This window comes from Vidua chalybeata, chromosome 27 (genome assembly GCF_026979565.1).
Source record: "Vidua chalybeata isolate OUT-0048 chromosome 27, bVidCha1 merged haplotype, whole genome shotgun sequence".
Classification (NCBI taxonomy): domain Eukaryota; kingdom Metazoa; phylum Chordata; class Aves; order Passeriformes; family Viduidae; genus Vidua; species Vidua chalybeata.
Window position 1 is genome coordinate 312766 of NC_071556.1, and position 22670 is coordinate 335435.

At 44.3% G+C, this 22670-nt stretch overlaps 1 protein-coding gene across 1 annotated transcript; it reads left to right on the top strand.

Moving 5' to 3' along the window:
• Window positions 1-1343: 1343 nt before the first annotated feature.
• LONP1 (lon peptidase 1, mitochondrial) lies at window positions 1344-22045 on the top strand. The gene is made up of 18 exons (XM_053965934.1): window positions 1344-1541; window positions 3612-3700; window positions 4107-4226; window positions 5206-5434; window positions 5969-6030; window positions 6594-6723; window positions 7144-7227; window positions 8948-9168; window positions 10465-10603; window positions 11402-11580; window positions 14984-15071; window positions 16384-16506; window positions 17238-17354; window positions 17642-17782; window positions 17868-18033; window positions 18972-19180; window positions 20155-20319; window positions 21691-22045. The coding sequence occupies exons 3-18, from the start codon at window positions 4150-4152 to the stop codon at window positions 21853-21855; spliced, it is 2295 nt and encodes a 764-aa protein (XP_053821909.1). The 5' UTR covers window positions 1344-1541; window positions 3612-3700; window positions 4107-4149; the 3' UTR covers window positions 21856-22045.
• The last annotated feature ends 625 nt before the right edge of the window (window positions 22046-22670 follow it).

The window sequence follows — 22670 nt, forward strand, 5'->3', positions numbered from 1 at the left end:
TTGTACCAGGCAGAGGTTTCTTAAGTAAAAGGTTAAAATTCAATACATAACTCTACAAGCTAAATTATAAATGCTTAATTCATTTTGTTAACTTAGCTCCAAAAATCTCTGTTTCAGCACTGTTCCGGCACTCAATCACTCCCATTGTAAAAATGCTTTTCTTTGTTTAAATAGAATTTCTTGTTTTTCAGTGTGTGCCCATTGCCTATTGTCGTTTCACCAAATACCACTGAGACAAGTCTCAAGGCTCCTTTGAATCTTTAAATTTAATTTAATCTTTCAACAGGATGGAAATATGGGCTGACAGGATCATCATGAAGTTCAGTGAAAAAAAAATGCAATGTCTTGCACCTGAGGAGGAATAACCTCATGCACCAGGACACACGAGGGGCCAAATTGCTGAAGAGCAGCTCTGCAGAGAAGGACCTGAGGGCTCTGCTGGACCCTGAGTTGAACCCGAGCCACTGCTGTGCCCCTGCCTGGCCTGGCCTGGCGAGGTTCAGGGACAGGAGCCTTCCCTCAGCACTGCTGAGGCCACGGCGGGCAACCTGTGTCCAGCTGTGGGCTCCCCACTACAAGCACCCACGGACACACCTTGAAGAGTCCAGAGAAGAACTGCAGAGATGATGGAGGGACTGGGCATCTCCCCTGAGGAAAGGCTGGGGGAGCTGGCACTGCAGCCTGCTGAAGGAAGACTCAGGGGTGCCATAAATGTAGAGCAATACCTACCTAGGGGAGGTGTGAAGAGTCAGGCTCTTCTCAGTAGTGCCTGGTGATAGGACAAGAGGCAATAGGCACAAAAAGAAACACGGGAGGCTCCCTCGGAGTATCAGGAAAGACTTTTTTAAACAGAAGCTGCCGGAGCAGTGGCACAGTGTCATTAGAGAAATTATGAAGTCTCCATTTTTGGAGATATTCGGGAGCTGTCCGGGCAGCCGACTGCAGGGAACCGAGGAGGAAAAGGAAGGCCGGGCAGTGGCCAAAGCCACACTCATGCCGACCGCCTCCCTCCCTCCAGCACCCGCCCGGCCGGGACCGGGACCTGGGCTCGAACTCGCACTCACGGGCGGGCTCGGACGTGCGCGCCGCCACGCGACCCCGCGCGGGCGGGGCGGGCGCTGCCGGGAGGGCGGAAGTGAGGCGCGCGCGCCGGCAGCATGGCGACCGCGCGCTGGTGGCGGCTGTGCGGGCGCTGGCGGCCTGCGGTCACCGGGCCCGCCCTGGGGCCCGCGCGGCGCCGCCTCTGGGCCCCCGCCGCCGCCGTCCCGGCCCCGCTGGGCTCCGCGCCGCCGCCCCGCGCCACCTTCAGCGCCGGCCCGCGCTGGCACCAGCGCAGCCCCGGCGGTCTGCCAGGGGGCGACGCACTGGAAGGCGGCGGCGAGGACGGCGGCGGCGGTGGCGGTGGCGGGGCGGACAGTGGCGGGGCCGGGCCCGTCATAACGGCCTTGACGCCGCTGCTCGTCCCGGAGCATTTCCCCAACGTCCCGCTCATCGCCGTGACGCGCAACCCCGTATTCCCGCGCTTCATCAAGATCATCGAGGTGAGCTGCCGCCGAGCCCTCGGTCCCGGGCCCGGGGCTCGGCTCTGCCGGCCCGGCCTGGGCGGAAGCTGCCGCTGCCGCGAGGTACCGGAGCGGCGGCGGGAGGTGCTCTGGGCTGGCTCGCAGAGAGGCCGGAGGCGGTTCAGCCCAGTGTTGCGGCCTCAGGCGGGAATCCCGGGGTGGTATCACCCCAGGCCGTGCGGGGGTCACCGACTGACCCCGCCGCTGGCGGTGCCACATCTCCGGGCCGCTCTCTTTGCCTAGGCAGGTTCCTTGAACTGCAGAGCAAGGCAGCCGCGTGCGTGACCTCCACGGGCAGCCGCTGCTCGGCCTTTAGCTCGGGCTTTGTAACCCAGTCCTGTCGGGATAACGGTTTCTTTTGGGACAGTTGAAGTTTCACAGTTGTTGCGTCAGCAGCTCTGCTTCTAGCAGAGAAGGTCGGCGATTCACACACACTCTCTCGAAGTTCGCTGTCATTTTTGTGTTCTGTGATGAAGGTTAAGCAAACGTGTCCTTGTTTCGGTGCCGTAGGCTGGTGTCAGAGCACCGAGACCCGTGCTGGTGAAAGCAGCAAGCTGTGAGCTGCAAGGAAAAAGCAGGAATTCGGTGTAGAGCAGTACATCTGCGGTGGGAGAAGGTGTTGAGGGATGGGGATGGCAATCATCATTTCCGAGTGTGATCTTTTCCGTCTGCACCCCATAAAGACTTTAAGAGTTATGAATTATTTCACTGATGTGTGACTTGAGCTTACAGGCCAGAAATACTTCTTCTTCCTTAAATGAACCCAATCTGGAACAAGTACTTGTATTTTTGTGCCTCTCTGGTGTGTTGCCAGTCTGATTTTGAAGTAAATGTAGTATGAAATAAATCAATATTTTCTTGTTCCTGTAGTATTATTTAACATAATGTTATTTCTGCTGTAGTGTTTTTCTGCATGTCCAAATCTAATATGTTCAGCTTCTAGTGTCTTTATAGAGGTGTCAGGGGAAGGAGAAGGTTATATATTATTAAGAGCATGCAGTCATATAAGACTTATGTACAAAAGTCATCAATTTCAATGCTTGGGTCAACAATGTTTCACAGAATTGTTAAACGTTTTCTCTTACACTGTGAATTCATTGTGCTGCAATTAACCTGACAAGGTCGAGTCTCTACAGTGCCTATGGAATTACTAATTTTCTTCCTTTTAATGTCTCTGACATTGGTAAGCGTATTTTTGCTAAACATTGCACAAAATTGGAATAGGTATGCTGAGATTAGAATAGGCCAACAGTGGTGGTATTAGTCGTGCTATTCTGACAGAACCATGCTGGTTGTTAGTAAAGCATTGAGCAATGCAGCTTATGTCCATCACTTTGAAGAGCGCTCAGTTGTTGGCAGGGTGACTTGATGCAACAGCAGAATTCACAAGGAGTTACCTTCTTGGTTACTGAGGATTCAGCCTGCTGTGATAACAGTTCCAGTGGTGCTGGGAGATCTGCCAGGGACAGGTGTGTGGCGTCTAGAGATCGGAGGGCAGTAAGAAAGTAAACTAGGAGAAAATACTGGCTGAAACTCAAAACAGGAACTCAGACTCGTGGGTGTAGGAGAGGAACTGAGTAGAGAAGGCTCTGGAGAAGAGGATTTTAACTAGGGCTTTTGGGCAGAATTCAGGCAACTGATAGGGAAGGGTGAACTAGCTCCCCATCAGGAGCAGAGAGCTAGGACACACAGGTATGGAAGGGGAAGGGAACAGTGATAACAACAGAAACTCATAAGATACTTTTCAAGTAACTCAGGTTTTTTGCTTGTAAGATTTGTACAGATTAGGTTTAGTTCCCCCCCCCCCCCCAGCCTTTGAGCTTCTCTTATCTTGACTAGGAAGTGACTTGGTCAAAATACTTAAGTTTCATGTTTCTCTACCTTGTTTTCCTGTTCTATATTACTGTCCATTAATGGAGACTAGAAACTAGAACTGTACAAGCTCCGACTTCATAATTTAGTTGTAGGGTGTCATCATGCCTGGCCTTATACCCTGGGAGTGCAAAGATTACAGAAAATCCACCTCTGATTGCATACCTGTTGTCCTAGGTGAAAAATAAGAAGCTGGTTGAACTGCTGAGGAGGAAAGTTCGTCTTGCCCAGCCTTATGCTGGTGTTTTTCTTAAAAAGGATGACAAGTAAGTTGTTTCTCTTGATCTTTTTAAAAAATACAAAAATAAGCTGTCCAGGTTGCATTTACACTAAAAGCTGTCATCCTAAATGCCCTGCCTTGGATAGCATTGCAGAAATTGTGGCTGGTCTTGGACCATCCTCATGCTATGAAAGTCTTTGTTGCCACCAGCAGCACTGCTGGGAACTGGAGTCTTGGTTTAGAAAAGGATGTTGTTGTTCGGGAAGGAGATGAGCTGTCCAGATACTTGGGTGATTTGGAAAGGGGTTACATGGTGGTAGCAATGGGGATTAAGTGTCTTTGCCCCTAAGTCCAGTTTAAAGTTCTGCAACCAGTGATTTTTTTTTTTATTTTTTAATATAACCTACTATCTCAAGTTTCTGAATATCTACTCCAATTTTTTTGCTCAATAGTAATGAATCTGATGTGGTGGAAGATCTGAATGAAATATACCAAATGGGAACTTTTGTCCAGATTCATGAAATGCAGGATCTTGGAGACAAGTTGCGTATGATAGTCATGGGACACCGAAGGTTGGTTACTTGTACTTCACTGCATCTCACCAGACTACTGTTTAAACAGAGATATCCTTTATCAGTTTCACTACATACATGCACTTTTTTCTACACAACTTGTGTATGGCAAGTTTTTGCTTTGCTACCATGCCATATCCTGAGAGTGTCAGTAATTGGAATCAATTAATTCAAGATGGTATTTTTGCTTTAAAAAAAAGGAGGGGGGGCCCAGAATTTTAATGGTCTTGCCCCAGTCATAATTTTGCCCCAGAACTGAATTGAAGAAAATATGATTATTGCTGAAAATCTAGTTTTACCCATTTATTCCGGATATTTTTAACTAAGTTAAGAAATTATATTTTTAAAAGCATCAAATAAGTAATTTCCATTAGAAGGAAAAATACAAGGACAGAAACATGGCCAAAGGGACAGATCCAGGGTGGGTTTTGCTTTGAAGCATGGCTTTTTTTCCTTCTCACTTTTCTTCACTTGCATTTGTTCTGGACAGCAAAGAATGAGCAGTCCTGTCAAAGCTAAATTTGCATGAATTCACAAGTCAATTCCTTTTCAAATGAAGTCTTAGACCTCTTGCTGCATTATCAAAGCACAGCCGTGTTTGATTTCATTTTGGAAATAAGCTACTGGTTTGGGGTTACTTGGAATAGAAATATTTCTGTATAACTTGGAAGGGTTTGGTATTCCTATGATATAACTTCAGGGTTAGTCTTTATATTTGATTGAGACATGAAGCACTGGTCAATCATGTCCATAGGAACCACACTAGATACCAGATTTGAGGAGCATTTATAGGGAAACACATAGAAAAGGAAACTCCTGTATAAAAGCCAAAATAATGAAACATGGTGTCTTGCAAATGTGTGTCCTTTCTAAATTTTAGCTTGTTCAAAATACAGCTTAGACTTTCCTTTTCATGCTGAAGAGCTGAAATCACATGTAACAGGGAGATAGATTGTTGCTGGTTTCTTTTGGCTTTCAGGATTCGTATCAACAAGCAACTAGAGGTTGAGCCTGAGGAACCTGAGAACAAACAAAAAATTAGAAGGAAACAGAAGCGATCTAAAAAGGAGGCTGAAGAGGAGCCTGGAGCAAAGGACCAAGCTGTGGAGTTGGTACTAGATCCTGTAGCTGCTTCTTCGAAGGAAGTTCTCATGGTAGAAGTAGAGAATGTGGTTCATGAAGATTTTCAGATCACAGAAGAGGTTAAAGTAAGTGAATTAGTTGGACTAATTCACTTAAGCTTGGAATTGTCCTGTAGAATTGCACCTACACTTCTTGCTCAAAAGGAAAAGTTCTAAAATCAGGCTCTAATTTCAGGCTGCAGAAACTAATTCCTTCTCACAGTCACTGCACAAGGGGGTTATATGAAAGTAAAGAATTTTCATTATAACAGCTCAGTTCCTTAAAACTGTTGACTTCAAATGAAGTTGCTGAATGAAGAGGCTAGTCTGTGCTTAAATCTGTGTGATGACCTCCATCAAACTGAGTGTTTCTTTGAAGTTGGCTTGGGTGTTCAACCTGATCGTATCTTCTGGCCAAGAGCCAGTCAAGTTCTGTGCATGCAGAAAGCCAGCCTATAGGCCTTGCTGCCTTTCCTGTGAGCAGAAACTGCCCCAGCACCAAGACCCATCACAGCCCACCACTGCAGTGAGTGGCTGGACTCTGGGTAATTTCATATTTGTACTGTGATCTTGCCTATCTTTTTCCATTCTTTTGGTGATTAGATTTTGTTGTGTCTATAGGCACTTACTGCAGAAATCGTTAAAACAATCCGGGATATCATTGCCTTGAACCCCTTGTACAGGTATGTCCTTCCCATGCTGCCCTGCTTTGGGAACAGCATGTTCTCAGGCTGGAAGATACTGACATTTTCTATACCACTTGTCTTTCTGTTGTAATGAGGTAGAGATATTTGCTGAATTGTCACATAGATTTTTGGTTTGAGATGTAAACTCTGTCCGTTGTTGGAATCAAAGTTTTGAAAACCTGGTGTGCAATTTAGAAACAACATAGAACAGTTAAGTCCTAAGGCAGGGTCTAAATAAAACCCACTGCAATAAGCATCATGATCTGATCCATGTCTTAACAAGCAGGATAGAAGTTTTGGACTACTGGCACAAAAAAATCCTACATAACTGTTTGGAGAGCATTTCAGATACTTAATTTTATATATTAGTGATCATTCCTCTAAACCAAGTGATTTATCTGTTTGTTACTGAGTATTGATACAGTCAAATTTCGCAAATAGTTTGCTGTGAAACTGAGCTGTGTTTCATTTTATTGCACTGTCATAACAAGTAAATTAGGATATTCCATTTTGAATGTAAATTTACAGAGCATTTTGGGGTTTTTACCTTTTATTTGCAGAGAGTCTGTACTTCAGATGATGCAGGCTGGACAGCGTGTGGTAGATAACCCTATCTATCTGAGTGACATGGGTGCAGCCCTAACAGGGGCAGAGTCACACGAACTTCAAGACATCTTGGAAGAAACCAGTGTAAGATTAAGTTTTTAGCTCAGGCAATGTGAATGGAATCAGTACATCTGTTGTATGTCACCTTTTCTTTACCAGCCTCAGTACAGAAGAGACTTCAGTGCTGCTTTTGATGATACGTTAGTATCAGTGACTAGATTCCTGTTGAAGGATATAGTAGATCATTAGTACTGATTTTCTGTGGGTAAATCGGAGTGCTCCGCATCTTTGGCAGCATGTAATTTTCTTTACATGCTGTGGAGTTGCTACATGTTGGTCTTTCCACATCTACAAGTGCTGTAAAGTTCTCCCACACAACCTGTTAGAGTTTTTTATTCTGTCTTTCTCTCTAGGAGGGAGAAAGTGTGTGTATATATATGTGTGTGTGTGTTACTTAACAAGGGTATGGCATCTCAAAACTCATTTTTTGTCTATCGTTTCCAGATTCCCAAACGGCTTTATAAAGCTCTTTCCCTTCTGAAAAAGGAGTATGAGCTGAGCAAACTTCAGCAGCGTCTTGGAAGAGAGGTAAGTTTCTGGAGTAACAAATACCTTGTGTGTATTTATATTGTGTCCACCACTGTGATGCTTAATATGGGTATGTAGTGCTCTAAAGGGTGCATTATTTAGATTTAAGGTTTTCTGTTGGAAATGTTTTTTTTCATGCACATGGTAGAAGTAAGAAGATACAAGGCTACAGCATTTGCTGTTAAATTGTGTCTAAGTTGTAGTTTCATGCAAGCAGATAAATCTAGAGGTCTGCAGTTTACCAAGCATCCGTGTAACAATATACAGCCTAATACTGTATATAGCATGTACTAGTGTAAATTGCACAATGTTATTTCAAATGACCTTCTGTTAACTCTTGTGAACTGCAATAGCTCCTGTCTGTTGTAAGATTTAATCAGAGTACAGTAACTGCATCTAAATGGTAATGAAGTATGTGAAGTACAAATATTTGAGAATACTGAGTCATATTTTGTTTGTTAACTCCCAGTAACTGGGGCTTTTAGAATTCATGTTAAGTGCAAAATGCTTTTGGACCAGGGTTGGAATGGCTGGAGAATTGGCTTAAGCGAATTGAACAGATGCAGTCTCTGGGACCAGATATATATCTAAGGATGCTGAGAGGGCTTATCAATGTCATTATTTCGTTTTTTTCACTTATCATTAAAGCACTGTGGTCATGGGAGAGGTTCCTGGGAAGCAGAAAAAGGTAAATGTCATGCCCATCTCCAAGAAGGAGAATCGGGGAGACTGTAGGCATGTTAGCCTGCCCCCAGTCCCTGGGAAGATTATGGGGAAAATTCTCCAATAAGTCCTGTACAGGCAAATGAAAAAGGACATGATTTGGAACAGCTAGAAGGGATTTCCCAAACGCAAACTGCCTAATTGTCTTCTCCTATGAGAAGGCCCAGAATACAGAAAGGAAACATGGTTTAATGGTGGGCTTGGCAGGGCTAGGTTAATTGTTGGACTCAATGATCTCAGACATCTTTTCCTACCTAAATGATTCTATGATTCTAGCAATGATTGTTGTATACCTTGACATTTGCGTGGCCTTTGCTGAGGTCAACCATAATAGTATTCTGACTAAATTGAGATGTTACAGACTGGAAGTATGTAGTATGAGATTGGTGAAAAAATTTGCTAGTCTAATGGGCAGAAAGGGTTGTGATCAACATGGTAAAGTCTAACTTCAACCAGAGCTACTAGTGGTATCCCCTCGGGGAGTCAGTAAGAACCTACTTAAGTTCGGCTAAGAGAAATTCATAATCCCTATGAATAGACGAGGTCTGGAATAATCGGGATAGAAAATAGCTATACAGGAAAGGACTTTGAAGCCCTGATATGAAGGAGGCTCACCATGAATTCGTAGACTGTCCTTGTGGCAAGGAAGGCCAACTGCATACTGGGCTTCAGTTTCCCTGTGTAGGCAGCAGGTAGAGAGTAGTGGTTAACCCTCTCTGGTACTAAGGAGGTTACATCTGGATTACTCTGCCCAGCCTTTGGTCTCCCCAACACAAACATTGAAGCACTGAATCATGGCCAGTGAAGGCCACCAAGATATGGAGGGTGCTGGAGTATGTTATTAAGTCACTTCTGGTGTTAGAATACACTGCAGATGTGTTCCAAGTAGTATTTTCAGTTGCTGGGAACGTCGTAACTGAGAAGTATTTGGAAGTGTTTGATGTTAGATGGTCTGTACCAGGAGCACATTAGTTACTGTATTTGTTGCTTTGTCTAGGTTGAAGAGAAGATCAAGCAAACACATCGCAAGTATCTTCTTCAAGAGCAGTTGAAGATCATTAAGAAAGAACTAGGTCTGGAAAAAGAGGACAAGGATGCTATAGAAGAGAAGTTCCGTGAGCGACTAAAGGAGCTGGTAGTGCCAAAGCATGTCATGGATGTGATTGATGAAGAGTTGAACAAGTTGGGCTTGTTGGATAATCACTCCTCAGAATTCAAGTGAGTGCATGGCCATGTCATGCTGTCAGGGTTTGTTGTGAGAGTGAAACATCAGTGCAGTTCTGTGAAGCACTTACTTTAGTCCCTCCCTTCCCTTCCCTTCCCCATAGCATATCATTACATTATAGGATTTTTCTCCAAATTGCCTGTGTTTACTTATGTAGTCTACCTCTTTTGATCATTTTAGGTCTTCCGTCTTCTCTTGCAGTCTGATGCTAGAGATACAACATGTGCAGCTAGTTCCTCATGAAGTGTGCAGTGGTTCTTTTTCTGCCTTCAGTTTTGGCTCTTTTTTCTTGTACTTCAGTGTCTTCAGTAGATGTGAGAGAAGCTAATACATGTCATTGGCTAAGCTACCTGAGGTGGTCCCTGAAGTATTGGAATTGCTAAGGAATGAATGAATAGTTTGTAATTCTATGACAATTAGAATTGTCATTCTGTGACAATTGTTTTGTGATGTGAATTGTTAGAAACTAAGGTTGAAGTGAACGTTTCTTGTCTGTTGAGTCAGAGTGTGCTATATTATACAGCAGTTGGTGTACTCATCAGCTCTTAATGGGGTCTCTGGGTCTCTGCTTTTAAAAGTATCTTTTACAAAGTAAAAGACTGTTTAAGGGCAAGCATGCCTTTGGATGAGCAGCATCTTTGCAGTCATAGAAAAGACATACTGGGCTTCACAGGCTGCATTAGTTCCTTTCCCTTACCTTCAGAGTTCTAGCAGTGGTTGCAAATTTGCAAAGCAAGTACTTGGCAGAAAAAAGCCAAAGCTCTGGTGGCATGGCAGTTGTCCTCAGGTGGATCCTGGTCTCAGACAGCCTGGCTGTGCTTCCCTATGTCCATGACTGTGCACAACTTGATAGTTACTGCACTGTGCAGACCTTCCTGTACACTTGAATTCCTGATCTAAGTGCATAGTTTTAGAACAGTGAATAGTGGTTTGACACACTTGTGTTGTCTTCAGTTTGTTTATGCTGATTATCTCTACTGTTAACTTCCATACTGGCATCATTTTCTTCATCATTTTCTTCATCTTAAATCTTCCTCTGTGGTGTTAGAGATTCTTTGTTTCAGAAAAGCAAAAGCTGGGGAAAAAAGCTTTGTTTTTTTTTTTTTTTGTGGGGGGAGGTTGAAGACTGTGAAAAAGGTTGGCAGTGACAGCCCAAATAGTGATGATCTTTTCATAGGCTCTCTTCCATAAGTAGTTTATATCCCCCTTGTTCTGGATGAGGTTGTTTTGGAAGGTGGTGGAGGAAGACATGAGCTGGTCAATCACTCTCATTTGTGTGTTTCTGTCAGTGTTACACGGAACTATTTGGACTGGCTGACATCCATCCCATGGGGTAAGTGTAGCGAGGAGAACCTGGAGCTGGCTAGAGCCCAAGCGGTTCTGGAGGAGGATCACTATGGAATGGATGACGTCAAGAAGCGAATTCTGGTAAGGCAGGAGTAGGCCATGTGTCGCATTTCACACTGCTTAACATCAGGCATTTTGGATGTGTTTCAGATTGCAATCTCCATTTAATTGGTGTTAATTCATACATCAAACTGTACATCAAACAGAAAGCTGCATGAAAGACCCAAATGTTCTGGTAATCAGTTAATGTACTTAATTACTTGTGGCAATGAAGGTCACATTCTCATTTCAAACTGTAATATTCTGGTTTGTACTAAATGCTGGGCAAGTAAGCATCCCAGGGAAGCAGTCTCTTGATTTTTTTCCCCACTTGCACAGTCATTTATTCACTGTAAGTGTATAATCAGTTGAGGTTTCAGTTTTGAACTGTGATCTTTTGATTTCTCAACTGCTCAGTGTTACTTGAGGGTTGTCTATCACAGAAGTGTGAAATAAGACAAGCGTAACTTAGCACATGGGATTGGTACAGTAGGAGATGCTCACATGTAGCTTGAGAGACTCAGGTGAGAACAAGAGAAGCTGGGAGAAGAACTTGAAATCTGTCTTCTCACTCCAAGGCAGTGGAGAGAGACTGCTTCTTCTGATGAGATGATACAGAGCACAGAAGCTGGGGACAACCAAGCATATAAATAACCAGAGGCAAAACAGATGCATCAGTATCCTGACTTAGCTTCTCCCCTTGTCCTCCCCCAAGTCCTTTGAGAACCAGTTTTGTGTATGATGCTTGTTTTGTAATCACTACTTGACCTGATAACAAATGTGTTTTGGTGTTGCTGATGTTCCCATCTGTTCACTGCTGGTGCTTTATCTGTTCTACAGGAATTTATTGCAGTCAGCCAGCTGCGAGGATCCACCCAGGGGAAGATTTTGTGTTTTTATGGTCCCCCTGGAGTTGGCAAAACCAGTATTGCTCGCTCCATTGCCAGAGCCCTAAACAGAGAGTACTTCCGCTTCAGTGTTGGAGGGATGACTGATGTAGCAGAAATAAAAGGACACAGGTCAGTGTAACTTGAGAAATTTCTCTATCCAGCAGTTTTTACTAAAGTAAATAGGAATCTAACTGAAGTTGGACAATGTATGTAATTCCCATCTCTGTTCTGCCAACCCTTGCTGACAGGAGTTGAGATGAAGAGAAAGAAAGAAAGAGGTGAAAAAGATAGGAAAGGGTGGAGTTTGGAAGATAATTATATTTGTGCTTTTAAGTGCAGTTGCTCCCTGTTTATTGTGTATTCTCAGCTTTGAAAAGCTGAGTGAGCTACTCAAAACCACTGGACTGATGACAAATGCTAATAGATGCATGTCTCTAGATGTCAGAACTAGAGAATGGTGACAGTTTGAACAGGGTTATTCACATGTGTGTTCAGGTGTGATTGAGACTTGGTTTCCAAATAATCAAGATGGAGATGCTGCATGAGGAAAACCTGGAAACAAGAACATTCATGGGGAAAACAAGAAGTTAATAAAAAATGGGTAGGTCTGACCCTTCCATAGGTTTATTTTCCTTCCACTTAAAAAAATCCTAGAATGGTTGGCATTGAAAGTGACCTCTGGAGATCATCTAGACCATTCCCCTGCTGGGGAGTGGAATGGAGAAGGGGAGAAAGCAGAAGTGTTTAACACCTTCTTTGCCTCAGTCTTTAGTGGAAATATGGCTTGTCCTCAGGACAACTGTCCTCTCCTCCTGGGTTAGTAGATGGTGTCAGGGAGTAGAATGGGCCCCCAGTTATCCAGGGGGAGGCAGTCAGAGAATTGCTGAGCTGCTTGGATGTTCATAAATCCATGGGACCAGATAGGATCCACCCCAGGGTGATGAGGGAGCTGGCAGATGAGCTTACCAAGCTGCTCTCCATCATTTACCAGCAGTCCTGGCTCACTGGTGAGGTTCCAGATGACTGGAAGCTGCCCAGTGTGACACCCATTCACAGCAAGGGTGGGAAGGAGGATCTTGGTAATTACAGGCCAGTCAGCCTGACCTCAGTACCCGGTAAGGTGATGGAACAGTTCATACTGAGTGCTATCACACAGCACTTACAGGATGGCCAGGGTGTCAGACCCAGCCAGCAGGGGTTTAGGAGGAATAGGTCATGTTTAACCAACCTGATCTTTTATGACCAAGTGACCCTCCTGGTAGATGTGGGACAGGCTGTGGATGTGTCTATTTGGACTCCAGCAGGGCCTTTGACACTGTCTCCCACAGCACACTCCTGGAAAAGCTGCAGCCCACAGCTGGGACAGGAGCACTCTGTGCTGGGTTCAGAACTGGCTGCATGGCCGGCCCAGAGAGTGGTGGTGAGCGATGCTGCATCCAGCTGGGGACAGTCACCAGTGGTGTCCCTCAGGGCTTTGTGCTGAGGCCAGTTCTGTTCAATATTTTTATTGATGACATGGATGAGGATGAGTCTTTCATCAGTAAATTTGCAGATGACACTAAACTGGGAGCGTGTGTCTATCTGTTTTAAGGTAGGAGGGCTCTCTGTAAAGGGAGACCTGGAACGGTTGGATAGATGGGCAGAGTGCAGTAAAATGACGTTTAATAAGTCCAAGTGCCAAGTCCTGCATTTTGGCCACAACAACCCCCTGCAACTCTATAGGCTGGGGACAGTGTGGCTGGACAGTGCCCAGGCAGAAAGGGACCTGGGGGCACTGGTCGACAGCAGGCTGAACATGAGCCAGCAGTGTGCCCTGGTGGCCAAGAAGGCCAATGGCTCCTGGCCTGGATCAGAAATGGTGTGGCCAGCAGGAGCAAGGAGGTCTTTCTTCCCCTGCACTTGGCACTGGTGAGGCTGCGCCTTGAGTGCTGTGTCCAGTTCTGGGCCCCTCAGTTTAGGAAGGACGTTGAGACACTTGAGCGCGTCCAGAGAAGGCTGACAAGGCTGGTGAGGGGCTTGGAACACAAGCCCTCTGAGGAATGACTGAGGGAGCTGGGGTTGTTTAGCCTGGAGAAAAGGAGACTCAGAGGTGACCTTATCGCTCTCTACAACTCCCTGAAAGGTGGTTGTAGTCAGGTGGGGTCGGTCTCTTTCACCGGGCAGCAACTGACAGAACCAGAGGACACAGTCTCAAGCAGCGCCAAGGGAAATATTGGTTGGATATTATGAAAAGGTTTTTTATAGAAAGGGTGATAAAGTTCTGGAATGGTCTGCCCAGGGAAGTGGTGGAGTCGCCATCCCTGGATGTGTTTAAAAAAGGACTGGATGTGGTACTCAGTGCCATGTTTTAGTTGAGGTGTTGGGCCTGGGTTGGTCTTGATGATCTTGAAGGTCTCTTCCAACCCAGTGATTCTGTGTAAAGCAGGTTCAGCTATAGCAGGTTGCACAGGATGGTGTCCAGACAAGTTTTGAATGTCTCCAGAGAAATAGATTCCATAGCCTCTCTGGGCAGCCTGTTCCAGGTTGCTGCCCCCCTCAATGTACAGAAGTTTCCCCTCCTACTCAGGTGGAACTTCCTGTGTTTCAGTTTGTGCCCATTGGCCTGTGTCCTGTCACTGGGCACCACTGGCAAGAGTCTGGCCCTGTCCTCTTGACACCCACCCTTCAGATATTTTTACACATTGATGAGATCCCCTTTCAGTCATCTGAAGCCTAAACAGGCCTAGCTCCCTCAGCCTTTCCCATGAGAGATGCTCCAGCCCCCTCATCACCTTCACAGCCCTCCACTGGAGCCTCCCCAGGAGTTCCTTGTCTTTCTTGAATTCCTAAGTCCAGAACTGGGCACGACACTTCAGGTGGCCTCACCAGAGCAGAGGGGAGGGTCTGCATCTGAAATTAAAACCAGCGGTGTTTTCAAACCAGTAAGAGTAGCCATTCTGCGGAGTAAATTGAACCTGCAGGGCTCTGCCTTACCTAGAAGCAGAGAAAAATATTTTCTATGTTTTTCAGATGTTCTCTGTTCTGTGCCTCTCGGCCTTCACTCTGTTTTTACCCTCTTTGCTTCTGCTTGTTTCTGGATACCAGAAACAATCTCTAGCAGGAAGGTTATATTTTCCTATTAGCAACTTGTTCCTTTAGTATGTTTTGATTTACACTGGTCTTTTTGTCCCTATCAAGTGAGGAAGTGAAATGTTACCCCTTCTAACATTTCTTTCCCAAAAGCCATGAAAATTCAAATACCTCTATTCTCAGCCTAACCTCTTTGCTTTTCTCTAATTGAGAAGTGGTTTAAATTAAAGATAGAAACTGTAGTCTAGGAGTATTTTGCCAAAATTCCTGTCAGTTCTTTACTAGAAACAGAGTGGGTGGGTCTTGGTGCTTAATATGTTGATGGAGAATGCTTTTGATAGATGTTGAAGAAATAAAGACTTATTTCCCAGCAGGATATACTTGTTCTGTCACTGTGTGATGTATGCTCTGATATGTGCTGTGCTTTTCAATAGTTCCCTAAATACAATCTCTGGTAAAACAGGAGGACATATGTTGGAGCAATGCCAGGAAAAATCATCCAGTGTCTGAAGAAGACCAAGACAGAGAATCCGCTTATACTGATTGACGAGGTGAAGTATTTGGTCTTTCTTCTAGGCTTTGCTCTTAAAGACTTGTATCAATTCGTGATCCCCAGAGAAAAGGTGAAGCAGTAACTCTGAAAAATCCCATGATCTTTCTGTTTATATGAGGCTGGGCTCTCCAGTTCTCTGGGTGACACTGATACCTTAGATGCTTTGTTTTCTCTCCTTATAACAGACTCAAGCTTTACAATTCTAGTTGTGTCCTTCTGATTAAATTATAGCTGTTTGGATCCTAATGGACCTGGCTGGATATTCAGAGTTTCTGTAGTTCTTGTGTTTCCTTCATAGGTGTGAGCACGTCACTGTGCACAAATCCACTGTTGCCTGTGTGATTATTAGCAAGAGACACTCTCTCAGTAGGTCTAAAGCTACCAGCCTAATGCAAATAAGGACAGGATATAATAGCAGGTGTTCAGAATAGACTGAAGGTCGTTCTGGCCTTCTTGTATGCCATACCTGGGAAGGACCAACAGCATATTCTTGGAAGGAATGGTATGTGGGACCAATAAACTGTCATCCGTTGCAGCATGATGTAACCAATGAGTATGGTAATTTGAAGGGTAATGGAACCTGTGGGTTATGATACTTCAGTGGTGTTGGCCAGAAGCCCTGCCTTGGCTGTAGCAGCAAATTTCATTAAGGCCATGCAGTTAACGCTACTCCTAAGGGAGAAGAACTGGTGGCCCTGTTTGTATCCCCAGAAGCAAAGTTCACGGTGCTGGACGAGTCAATGACCTTGGCCATGGTCCTGGGCAGCTGGCTCTAGCAGTCCTACGTGACCAGTGAGGTTGTTCAACATGACTTCAGGAAGTCCTCATGAGCCTCAGTCAAGTTACTTTATTTCAAGTCACTAAGCTAGCTCTGCTTGAATGGCTGTGTGTAGGCTTTTTGCATCTTGGCCAGAGCAAGGCAAGGTCTGGCCTTGCATATTAGGGAAGTGGTGTAAGCTAGCTCTCTAGTCCTCTCACAGTGGAGTAAGTGTTCTGGTCTGTGCCTATAGCTTATCTCAGCTTAACAATTAGTAGCCACCAGTAGTAGTGCTTTTTATTGTATGCACGTTGCCTGAGACTTCATAGTGATTTTCTGCAACAGTCAAAAATCCTGTGTCTTCTCAGCTGTGTCATGTGCTTACACTGGAAGATAGTGGGGACTTGGATGAGTGCACAGAAAACTGGTAGACTGGTACTGGATGTTAATGAACACTCATGAACATTTTCAGATGGAGCCTTGAAAAAAGTCTTGCTTGAGAATTTATCATAGTAGGAAACTTCTTAGAGTATTAAATTCTTTTCTCCCACAGGTAGATAAAATAGGAAGAGGCTATCAAGGGGATCCGTCCTCGGCCCTTCTAGAACTGTTGGATCCAGAACAGAACTCTAACTTCTTGGATCATTATCTTGATGTTCCTGTAGATTTGTCAAAGGTATTTCTCTTTTCTGCAGAGGTTGTAGAGCCAGAATGTCTGAATGTGTTTCAATGCAGAGATTTCCTGTCCATGAAAAGATGCTGACATTTTATTCAGTTGGAAAATCAGATAGAACATAAATGGTACACAACTGTCTCTGCAGGAGTTGCTTTTAACTGAAGTATCTGTACATGAAAGAACATGATCACCCGCATATGTCCTAATTCCCTGTAGAGCCAGGGACAGATGTGTGGTCTCCACTAGAAAAGGCAAGAGTTGTCCTTTACATGATGATTGGCAGAGCTGCTGTCAAGGGAGGTGGCCTAATGCTGCTGTGAAGCTTTTGAAATTGGTCTTCTTTACACACTGTTGCACTTTTTGTGCAGCTGACATAAATTACAGAATTGACGCATTAGGAATAGGTATAGATAATTGAGTCATTCTGAGCTAATTTCCTAGAAGGTAGAAAGAACTTCTGAGTGAGATCTAGATCTTCCATTTTCTGGTCCCTATCAAAGCATTCTGATTTCCCAGTTTGTGTGTTGTGTATTTCTAAACGTTTATTTTGGGGGTAGGGAACATGCTATTACATAGTTATAAAATTCAAACTTTTAATAAAAACTAATTCCACAGAGAGGGTGATCTTGCTCTAGCGCTTCAGACAGAGAAATGCAGAACTTGGGAACTAGTACTTGGAGTAAAGCAACTGGTTAATGAAAGTTCTTAATAGGATCTTTTCATGCTTCCAGGTACTCTTTATTTGTACTGCCAATGTAACAGAAACCATTCCAGAGCCACTGCGGGATAGAATGGAAGTGATCAATGTGTCAGGATATGTAGCAGAAGAGAAACTTGCAATTGCAGAGGTAAGAGAAATCACTGTTGTGCTTTATGTGAATTACATCTGGTGGATTTTTTTTTGGCAGATTCAGGCTTACATATTTACATCCAACTATGTCCAGAAAAATTAGATACATGATATTTTGGACAGTGTTCCTTTGATTTGAACACATAGTTAAAGTAACTCCAGTGTCCATAGGCTGTGGACACCAGAAAGCAGCACTGAGGTAACAGCAGAAAATCGAGTGAATTGGAACCACTCGGCTTTTGTCACAAATACTAAGAGAAGGATGTGGGGGATTGTTTTTTTCAGAGATATTTGGTCCCTCAAGCACGAGTTCTGTGTGGCTTGGATGAAAACAAAGCTCAAATCACATCAGATGTCCTGACTGTTCTCATCAAGCAGTACTGCAGAGAGAGTGGGGTGAGGAATCTGCAGAAACAAGTAGAAAAGGTATGGGGAAGTTATATGTAGCTTGTGACCACTGTGCATCAGCCTTCTCAGCATTTTTACAGAGATAAATAACTATCTCACCCAGGTATTGAGGAAATCTGCCTATAAAATTGTGAGTGGAGAAGCAGAGATGGTCCAAATAACACCTGAAAACCTGCAGGACTTTGTAGGAAAGCCCATCTTCACTGTGGATCGCATGTATGAAACCACTCCCCCAGGAGTGGTGATGGGTCTGGCCTGGACAGCTATGGGTGAGACAAAATTAATTTGGGGTTAATGCCTACATTTCTGTGTAATTTTTCAAAAGTTGAATGTAATAGTCAAATAGAACTGAGTCCAGTGATGTTCTTTTACAGGCACTAGTAAAAGGAATTTCCTTTGGCCTTTGGATCCTGAATACTACTTCCTAGAAGAAGGGAGCCTTTCTTATGCCCTTACCAGGCTTATCTTAGCTTAGGGCCAGCATGTTTTCTCTTCCAGCTCCATATCCCATACAAATGACATACATTAGGAACATCAGCAGCAGGAGGGTGCCACTGTGATACACAGCACAGCTGAGGAATGCTGTGTCTCATCAGTGATGTGCAGCACTGACTTGACTTCTGGTGCTGAGGGCAGGTATAGGTGTTCCAGCACTCTGTGGAGTGGGTGCAGTTGGCGGCTTACCATTCATTGGATTATTCCCCTAGTAACTTGTGGGCTTATGTGCACTACAGGATGGAAATACAGCACACAGCAAAGGAGATGACTTCTTCATACTCTAATTGACTTTGGGTAGAATTCAAGTAGTTAAAAGGGAAATTATCAGTATGGTGGAGAAGGTAAATAGATTTCCCGGCACTGGAGAATTGAAGTGGCTAAAAGTATTTTATGAACTCAGCTTACTCTCTGGAGGAAACAAAGAACATAAAACCATTATAAGAACTTGGTTATTTCCATTAACTAGGGGTTGCATCTATGTTCCTAGAAGGTGAAGTCCAAAAAAAGCAATGAATGGAGACTGTTGAGGTTTTTAGCTGGCCTTCCTGAAGGTATTTAAGGAACAGGTTTCAGCTGCTGTCTACTCAAGGGCTAGTGTCTCATCAGAGAGCATCAGTTCCAAATGCCTGACATACCTTCTGCATCACCTAAACCTTCTAGTTTAATTTTCCTTTAACTTTTTTCAGATGTTTTTCTTTTCTTTTTTTAGGAGGTTCCACTCTGTTTATTGAAACATCTCTGAGGCGACCCAAAGACAAGGAAAACAAGGATGGGTCACTTGAAGTAACAGGGCAACTGGGAGATGTAATGAAAGAGAGTGCCAAAATTGCATACACATTTGCAAGAGCCTTTCTGATGCAGAAGAACCCCAACAATGATTTTCTTATGTCTTCTCATATCCACTTGCATGTGCCAGAGGTAAACTGATACAGAGTTCACAGAGCATGCACAGCAACCCGGCTGGTTTGCTCCCTTAGATGTAAAGCTGGAAGGCTCTTCATTTGTACATATGTACATATTAAAGGCCTCAAGTCATTTACACATAATTGAAAATACTACTCCTGATCTCTGTGCCATGCTTCCATGTAATGGCAGTGATTGCTTTTGTCCAATATTTGGGGCTGAAAATAAATGCCCACAGTGCTCAGAGTGGCTCACATGCTGTGTAACAAGCTTTTGGCAGGTGCTTTACTGAAGACAGATTTTGAGCTGTGATTGTGTCCCAGCTTTACATCTGGACTGCTGAGTGCTCTTTGTGCAATGTCTTTGTTGCAGCTTGCTCTGTGTCTGTTTAGGTACTGCATTGTTGTCTGTGAATTCATTTCCTGAAAGATGAGAAAACAGCAGACATAATCTCTGTCTCTACTCCCTCTCATATTGATTTCCTCTGCTCTTACCACAAAGCGGTTTGTTCTCAGATAAATCCAGACTGTCACTAGTTCAGGCCTGGATTTTGTGGGGCTTTATATACTGATTTTTTCTGCCTTGCATGATTTTTGATATTGTCCTCCTTTAGTTTGTTACTCTTGACATTCTCCCCTTGTGATGTTGACTTAGGTCTAACAGAGAGCTTCAAAGTGTTTGTCCTCTTTTTTCCCTGATGTTGCTTACTCAAAGACCTGAGCCCAGTGAGTATGGTGGTAGCATCAGGCCAGAAACCATATTTGTGGACTCATTTGTGGATTATTTCTCATTAATAAAGTGAGGAATGTCACAGTTGTTAATATATCAGCCAATTCAGATAGCAGGATTCCATCACTCACACATGCAAAAACCTTTGTGAGGCTTCACGAAATTTGGACAATGTTAAAACAACAAGTACAAGGGTACTGTCTGACTATGCTGCTTCTTGAATGAGCAGGGGAGTTGTGCTTTGTTTTTTTTTTAAACAGGGAGCAACCCCGAAGGATGGACCAAGCGCAGGATGTACCATAGTAACAGCTCTGCTGTCCCTGGCTATGAATTGCCCAGTGAGGCAGAATGTAGCCATGACTGGAGAAGTGTCATTGACTGGAAAAATTCTTCCTGTTGGTGGAATCAAGGAGAAGACTATTGCAGTAAGAGCTCTTCTCTTGTCTCTGTGCATTGTCCACAGGAGAGCCCTGGGTTGGGCTCGGTGGGGACAGGGACAGCCAGAGAGAGGTTGCTCCTTGAACTGGGAGAGGCAGATTTCATACCATTCACAGGTTGGAAAAGTCTCTGGGGGAACATGGGGATCTTGACTGTGTCTCTGGCTGTGAGGAAAGGGATGGGACCCCAGGCTTTGTGCCAGGGCATGTATGTTGGCACTAGCTCAATTCCACCTACACTGGAAGAATTGAAGGTGACTGACAGCTTTAACTGGCTGTCAAAGAAGTCTGCTCTGTCAGACTAGCACAGTTCAATCACCTGTGCTGTGTTGAATTGCCTGTTTCATTAGGGCATCAAGTGGAGATTTGACAGCATCTCTAAGGTAAATTCTTAAAATCAAGGCTCTATTCCCTAATTCCAGTGTGAATTTGTTTGGCATTTTATACAGATGTCTTAGATAAGAGGATCTTAGATTTAGTATTTATATTTTTGGTTTCATCTATTTTCAGTTTTCAGAATTCCTTTCCAAGTGTTCAGTCTCTCTCCCTACTTTTCACCTGCACAATTCTGGCCTATATAAGCCTTGCACCACATATTTTTCTGTCAAGAATGTTATTAGGTCTTCCTCCATTGAGCTGGGGCTTCACATCAGTGTTCTGCCCCCAGATATATTTGGGCTACAGCCTTCTGCAGTGCGATTTCTTTTCCCTGTATGACTTAAAAACGAGTAGTTGTTTGTAGTAGTCAGTACAGGACTAACCTGTGCTATGGCACTGACTGGCTGCACTTGCAGGAGGAGCGTGAGTGGCCACAGGCCTAAACACAGGATCACCCCTAAAGCAATGGGTACAAACCTGTCCTGGGAGAAGCACTGCCTTCTGTGCTCCTTCCAGGGCAGATGTCCCTATCAAAAGGTTCTGTAGAATTGTGCTAAGGGTATTGACGGGGTAGGTTAGTTTGACAAGCTGTTTCTTAACTTTGCTTTCATCTGAGGCTTTATTGTCACCCAAGCTGAAACAGATACTTAAAACTCTGTAGAATAGTATGAATGTTCTGAACAATCCCCCGAGCTGCTGACATAGTCCAACTAAAATGCCTCCCTCCCTCATCTGTCCCTGCAGCTGAGATGGCACTGGAGACTATGTGTTTTGGGGCTTGAGGCGGGGATCTAGAACATGATATGACATCTAGAACATGACATGATATCTGTCAGGAATGCCCTTGGTGCTCTCCATAGAAGAGAGTAAAGCTGGATCATGCTCCAGAATAACTGCTCTTGCTTTCAGAAATGGGGAAGGGTGTTTCCGGTACATGGAAGGATTCCTAGGACTCAACAGCCCAACTTTTTCTCCCCACAGGCAAAGAGGGCCGGTGTTACCTGCATCATTCTGCCATCAGAGAACAAAAAGGATTATTATGACCTGGCTGGATTCATTACAGAAGGACTGGAAGTGCATTTTGTGGAGCACTACACAGAGGTATTTGATATAGCATTTTCACAGCAGGATCTCACTGGAGGATGACACGCTGTGCCCTGATGGCTGGAAGGTGTTCTGTCCCCAGGCACTCGGGGCAATCCTGTAGTGGGACATGAAGCAATTGCTGCTGCGCAGCTGCCAAGATGAATTATGGCTCTGCTAGAATAAAGTATTTCTCAGTCTTTAATACTGAATTATGATCTACAATAAAGGATTTCCAATTTTGCCAAAGGAACAGGCATGTTATCAGCCACCAGCAGTGGGGCTAGTCTGGTCTTTTCTCACTGAAGATGTTTCAGCCATTTCACTGTAAATTTCCATATGACTTGTGGAAAAGGACTGAACAGTACACCCAGAGCTAGGCTGATGTACAGCTGTTATTCCTGATGTGGTAGAAGGCAAGTAGCTCTCAGAATCTGTCTCTGTTTAGAAGCCCGGGCTGGGCTGAAAGGACACTGAAATCCTAAGATAGTTCAGCAGAGCTGATACAGTCAGCTGATAAAGGTGACTCTAGGTTCTCTAGGTTTAGTCACCAGGTCAATACCACCAGAAAAAACTCCAGGTTTAAAGAGGGCAGATCAGTAACGTGCTCAGCATCACCAGTCAGCAGCACTGTGCTGCACCACAAATGGCCTGTGCCTCTGCAACAGCTGTATCATATTCAGGGGGTGAGAAAAGGAAATAAGTATCTTGACTGTTGTACATCAGTAAACACAGGCTTGGGGGCCGGAGAACTTGAATGAACACTAAGAAAAAGTATTTTCTGAGCCAAGAATAGCTCTTGTCATATCAGCAAGGGAGGACTTAGGGGAGAATAAAGAATCCAGCTACTGAAGTCCAGGGAGCTCTTGCTGACTCTA